At 48.5% G+C, this 6,471-nt stretch overlaps 1 protein-coding gene across 2 annotated transcripts; it reads left to right on the forward strand.

Annotated features, from left to right (window-relative positions):
• Positions 1-706: 706 nt before the first annotated feature.
• Positions 707-5,516, forward strand: TOB1 (transducer of ERBB2, 1). Of its 2 annotated transcripts, none has more exons than XM_037407012.1 (2): positions 707-976; positions 3,567-5,516. In XM_037407012.1, the coding sequence occupies exon 2, from the start codon at positions 3,704-3,706 to the stop codon at positions 4,685-4,687; it is 984 nt and encodes a 327-aa protein (XP_037262909.1). In that variant the 5' UTR covers positions 707-976; positions 3,567-3,703; the 3' UTR covers positions 4,688-5,516. The 2 variants fall into 2 exon arrangements, with proteins under 2 accessions (XP_037262909.1, XP_037262918.1); XM_037407021.1 differs by lacking the exon at positions 707-976 and adding an exon at positions 1,723-2,523.
• The last annotated feature ends 955 nt before the right edge of the window (positions 5,517-6,471 follow it).

The raw sequence follows: 6,471 nt of genomic DNA on the forward strand, positions 1-6,471 counted from the left end.
CCGGCCGGGCCTCACACGGCGCCGCGGCGCTGAGGGGGCCGCGGGCATTCCCCCGCCCCCCGGGTAACTCTTTTCCCCCCAAAACTGGGCTTTGACGTCTCCCTCCTCGATACGCAGTGACCAATCAGGCGGCTCCCCGGGCGGGCAGGCAGCCAATCGGTCAGCGTTGCTACCTGTGGGGAGTATTTTTAGCAGCGGCGGAGCGGGGGGGGGGAGGGGGGGCTGTGAGGGGCTGCCCCCCCCTCCCCACCGAGGGGAGGCCGCCCCCGCCAGCGGCCCCGGGACGCAGCCTGGCCCCTTGCCCCCAGGCGTGAGGGGCTGCGGGCGGCCCCGCTCCCCGCCGCCGTTCGGCCGGCCCTCCGCGGAGCCGCAGCCGAGGTCCCCGCGGGCCGAGGCCGCCCCCCCCCGCCGCGGCGGTCATGGGAGATGTAGTCCCTCCCCCCACCCTTCCCTGCGGAGACGAGGGGCGCGAGGGCAGGGTTTGACGTCGGCAGTGACGCAACGGTGTTGTGGGGTGAGGCGCTCGCTGACGTAGAGAGCGGCCCCGCCACGCCGGGGTGGGGGAAGGGGCGGCAGCAGCGGGGGGCGGGGCCGGGGGCGGGGCGCGGCGGGTGACGGGCAGGCGCGGGCCGGGCGGGCGGCGGGGGCGGGGCCGGGCGGGGGGCGGGGGAAGGGAGGCGATATATGGGGGCGCGCCGGGCGGGGAGGCAGTAGCAGAAGGAGCCCAGCTGCGGCGGCCGAGCGCGCCCGTCGTGGGGGTGTGAGCAGCGCAGCCCTCCCCCCCTTTCCCTCCCCCCCCTTTTTTTTTCCAACCCTCCCCCTCCCTTTTTTTTTTTTCTCTTTCCTTTCCCCTCCCATCCTCGCCGAGGGAGCCGGCTCTCGGAGATGGGGGTCGGGTGCTGAGCCGCCCCCCCACCCCCCCCGCACTCACACCCCCGCCGGGACTGTTTGCACTACCCCCCGCACACCCACCCGGGTGAGTACCGCTCGCTGAGGGCGGGGGCGCCGGCCGGCGCGGGGGTGTGCGCTGGGCGGCGGGGCCCGGGCCGGCGGCAGCCGCTGAGGCGGGGGGCTGGGGCAGCCGCCGCCCGGCCGTGAGGCGAGCGAAGGGCTGAGGCGGGCGCGGCCCCGGGCGCTGCGGCGGGGGGCCCTGAGGCGGCTGAGGCGGCGGTGCCGAGGCGGTCACGACCCCGCGCGGCCGGGGAGAGGGGCGGGCACGGCCCCGCGGGGAGGGGCAGTGCCGGGGGGGCCGCGGCGGCGGGGAGCCGGGGGACAGGAGAGCGTGGGGGCCGCCGGCAGCCCCTCGGAGCCGGGGGCTGGGGGCCAGGGCACGGCTCGGGAAGCCGGGCGGCGGAGGGTCCCTCCCAAGGCGGTCCCTGGACGCGCTCAGCCTGGGAGGGGTGAGCGTTGCCGGCTGACTAATCGCTGCTGCCTGGCCGGGCCTCTCCGGGCAGCGCTGGCAGCCGCCCTCAGGACCCTGCCCGGCGGGGGGGCGGCCGGGGGCGCCACCGGGCGCGGGGTGCCGGCCTGAGTGCCGAGGGAGGGGGCCTTGAACCCCCCCCCGCCCCCCTCCTTCTAGTCATCTCCCATCCTCAGCTTTATTTTCTCTTTGACGGTCTTAGAAAATGCTCCTCTTCCTCTCCCCCCCCCCCCACCCCCTCCTCCTCCTCCTCCTCCTCCTCCTCCTCCCCCCGCCGCTGCCGGAGCTCCCAGGCTGTGAGCAGAAATCTAATGAGACCCGACTGCCTGGTTATGTAACTCCCCACCGCGCTTAAGGCTCCTGCCCCGGCCGGGGCTCTGCCCGGCAGCACCCCGCCGCTGGGAGAGGGTGTCCTCTTTACATAAAACATACATATTTAAAAAAAAAACAAAAACAAACCAACTTGGAAACGATCAAGCTCCATTTGTTTGACCAGCTGCTTGTACCGTAGTTTGGGGGCTTAAGAAAAAGCTATAGCGTCCACCCGGTGCGCCTTGAAAAGATCATTTCTTTCCTAAAGGACGTGGGGGGAAGGGAAACGAAACAGATGGATTAATAAATCATTTTTAAATGCCCCTTCTAACCCACCCAATCAGCTTTTCTGTACTGATTGTGGCCCTTTTGTAAATATCTTCTGTTTGCCCTTGATCTTTTCCTTATCCCCACCCAGTGCTGATCCAGCAAACGTTTAAAGGTCGCCTTATCGTACAAGCTTTCAAACTATTCCCATACCATGTTGGGGAGAACGCGAGTGGCTTGGAAATAGGGTTCCAGACTTTATAAGGAGATTATTTGGAGCAAGAAATAAAAAAGCATTGTATTCACTTTGTCAAAGGATTTTCATACTGACTTTGATTCCTCTAATCTTTAGTGACAGCTACGCTACATTTTGTTCATAGTGATGCAGTGCAGAAAAGGACACTCTTAATTGAAATTCTCATTGGGCATTTCACTTGAGCCAAAAAAACCCCAACCCCCTATTTTGTTTCATTGGAACTTTTTGAACAAAAGTGTTTCCTCTGGATGAGTACCTTTATGCCAAGGTACTGCAGGATTTTTGTTAGCAGTATGTGTGCTAATGCTTGAATCTTGTCCCTTTAACTTTAGATAGCTAATTTCTCTTTTGTTCTTTGTGAAGGAGTGGCAACCATATTTTATATTTAATATAAAATGGAGTCGTGGAGAAGAAGAGCAGTCGTTTTTGAGGCTATCCAAAGCTCTTAGCTCTAGTAACTTTGTGAAATCTGAACTATAGACAGCGCGATAAGTGAATTTTGTATATATTAGTAGATTACATCTGATACTATAGAATAATTTGTAGAAAGGGGAAAAATTGTGAATTAATGTATTGTAACCATTTCGTGGTCGTTGCCACCCTTATGACAGAAGATACGTGCATCTATTTTGTATGCATTGACCGCATTACCAGTTTAGCTATTCTGAGGAAGAATTGTATGTATATGTGCAGCGGACATTTTCTCTTCGGTTAGCATAATTTCACCAATGCGCAGTTTATGCAGATGGTTTGCTTGGACTTAAATGTTGCATAATTTTAATTACTTGTGTGAAATCTTCTGAAGCAACTGTTCACATTTTTATAATACTGCACCTTACAGTGCAGCCAATATGTTTGCAAACTTTAAAATGATAAATGACCCTTGGCCGAAGACCTTTCAGGCTAAACTAATAGCCTGGTGCTAAATTCTGCAGCTGAGTACTATAAATCATTCAAATATGGGTTGGTAACTGAACCCTTGACAGGCCTGGCAGTTCTGTGATGCTTTAAAAATTATCCTTGCTGCTTTGTGAATAACTAAACGGCAAGCTCATGTGATTTTGAAATGCCCCATGCTGTATATGTAAACACACGCCTAGTGCATCTTCTGCAGTATTGTTCGTAAGTCATGCTGAATGTGGCTGACATCCTCACCTTCCGCAGGCATGAACATAAGTGGTTTGATGCACATATTTTTTGCCTTACAAAGTAACCTATTTTATGCAAAAAGTGAAGCTAAAAGAATAGGCCTTAGAGCTTGATCTTACACTTTCCTTATTTGGATGTGTTTGCTTTTGTTTTTTCTTAAAGGAACAAGAGCACTCAAGGTGAAGGATAATAATCAACTAGAATCAGCACTTTGAATGAAATTTTGTTCCCCTGTGGCATCTTGAACACTTTCTTCTTCGGGTTTTGAAACAGACTTATAACTTTGTGGCATAGCAACTATGCAGCTTGAAATCCAAGTAGCACTCAATTTTATTATTTCATATTTGTACAATAAGCTTCCCAGACGACGTGTCAACATTTTTGGTGAAGAGCTTGAAAGACTTCTTAAGAAGAAGTATGAAGGGCACTGGTATCCAGAAAAGCCATACAAAGGATCAGGGTTTAGATGTATACATATAGGGGAGAAAGTGGACCCAGTCATAGAACAAGCATCCAAAGAGAGTGGTTTGGACATTGATGATGTTCGTGGCAACTTGCCTCAGGATCTTAGTGTTTGGATTGACCCATTTGAGGTTTCATACCAAATTGGTGAAAAGGGACCAGTGAAAGTGCTTTATGTGGATGATAATGAAAATGGATGTGAGTTGGATAAGGAAATCAAGAACAGCTTTAACCCAGAGGCCCAGGTGTTCATGCCAATTAGTGACCCAGCATCTTCAGTGTCTAGTTCTCCTTCTCCTCCCTTTGGTCACTCTGCTGCTGTGAGCCCAACTTTCATGCCCCGCTCCACTCAGCCTTTAACCTTCACCACTGCCACATTTGCTGCCACCAAGTTTGGCTCGACCAAAATGAAGAATAGCGGCCGTAGCAACAAGGTCGCCCGCACTTCTCCCACCAACCTTGGCTTGAATGTCAATGACCTGTTGAAGCAGAAAGGCCTTTCCTCCTCCATGCACTCTCTCTACGGGCTTGGCTTAGGCAGTCAGCAGCAGCAGCAGCAGCAGCAGCAGCAGAAGACTTCTGCCCTTTCTCCTAACGCAAAGGAGTTCATTTTCCCCAACATGCAGGGTCAAGGTAGTACCAGTAGCATCTTTCCTGGTGACAGCCCCCTTAACCTCAGTCCTCTCCAGTACAGTAATGCCTTTGATATGTTTGCAGCCTATGGAGGTCTAAATGAGAAGTCTTTTGTGGATGGCTTGAATTTTAGTTTAAACAACATGCAGTATTCTAACCAGCAATTCCAGCCAGTTATGGCTAACTAAAAATAAACCGAAAGTGAAATATAAGTAAATACTATTGTACAAGTTAAAATGCACGTACCCAAGGGTGTATCTTTTTTTCCACCTCTTGAGATTTTTTTTAAGGCTTGTAGTATGAATACATTCAGGCTTGGTTAGATAAATACAACATGCATCATTTTTTCATTTGCCAACCAAGCACAAAATTATTTTATACTGACTGTACATTACAAAAATATACTCTCAAAATATGGCCTCTTACAGTATTTAAGATATAGCAAGGTCGTGGCTGATTTTTTTCATGTGTCTATATATATATGTACACAAGCATATATGTATATATATATTTAAAAAATTGGCACTAATAGGTGGGTTTATTGGTCTTTTTCTAATTGTATAATTTAATTTAGTACAAAGTTTGTAAAATATCAGAGTATATATATTGTTTCTACAACATGGTATTGCATTTATATCTTTTTACTACAGTGATCTGTGACAGCTGCAGCAGCTTCATGTTGTATTTTTTTTACTGAAATTGTAAGATATCCATCTTAAAGACATCAATTCTAAAAAAAAAAATAAAAAGTTGTGTACAGAATATTCCTTAGTGGTGGAATTAAAATGTACGAAATATTTGCTTTTTTCAAAAGAAACACAAATTGTATTTTCTGTTAAAAGTTTAAAGATTTTTGCTATATATTATGGAAGAAAATGTAATCGTAAATATTAATTTTGTACCTACATTGTGCAATACTTGAAAAAAGGTATAAAAGTATTTTGAGTCAGTGTCTTACATGTTAAGAGGGACTGAAATAGTTTATATTAAGTTTGTATTAAAATTCTTTAAAATTAATTCACTGTTGTGGTCTTTGTTTTTACTGTTCTGCTGAAGATCAGAGCGCTGCGTTTATTGTGTTGTCAGTGCTAATGATGCAAAAAAGTCTGACTCAGTGCCTCACAAAGGAGCAATGGAAAGCGTTGCTGTGTTGATGCACCACAATAATGGGTTGCTTTACCTAAAATACTACTGACAAAGCACATAGACTGATTAAGTGTTTGCCTACAATTATTTGAGCAAACTTTCGCTTGTTTTCTGTAACTGCAGCTCACTGAAGTCAGAAGGTAATTTTATTTTGTTTTTTTCCTTGAGAGTTAAGACTATAAGCTCTGTGAATGGTGAGTTATTGTGTGATATGATGTATCTAGAAGGGACTCAGGTGATCCAGTGAAATTCACTTGCCATGGCACCAGAATGGATTTGAACTATTATCTCGAGAGGTCCTAGACCAGTGCATCAGCGTTCTGTTTCTGTATTAGGGATTAATAGCTCAGAAACTAAACTGAATAAAAGTGCTGATTTACAGTTTACTAACTCATTGTAAACTTCCATTTTTTTATGCTGTATTAAAGAGTGAAATGTAATGCAACTACAATGTGACATTCTAAGGGTTTTATTCTAGTGGATTTTACCGATTTTGACTTAATAGCTTCTCAAAATGTGAATGTGAGTGGGAGGAGAAAGAATTCAGAGGCTGACAAAGCAACTCAGCTTTTCCAGGGCTATTTTGAAGTTGCATCCCTTACTCTCTCCCATCTTTTTGGCAAATAGTGTTCCTTGCTAGTGGACATTGTCAAGGGGAAGAGAACCTCAACAACTTTAATAAGTAAGTCTAACAAACATCAGCTTATTTTCCGTGGAAGTTCCAGCTGTAGAAAGAGAAGAGACATGCTAAGTGGGTGGTCCTTTGGCTCATGGTGGTGAGTAATAACCTACAGGTTAAAATTACCTGAGCTTTAGTATTCTGAAA

This window comes from Falco rusticolus, chromosome 1 (genome assembly GCF_015220075.1).
Source record: "Falco rusticolus isolate bFalRus1 chromosome 1, bFalRus1.pri, whole genome shotgun sequence".
Taxonomy (NCBI): domain Eukaryota; kingdom Metazoa; phylum Chordata; class Aves; order Falconiformes; family Falconidae; genus Falco; species Falco rusticolus.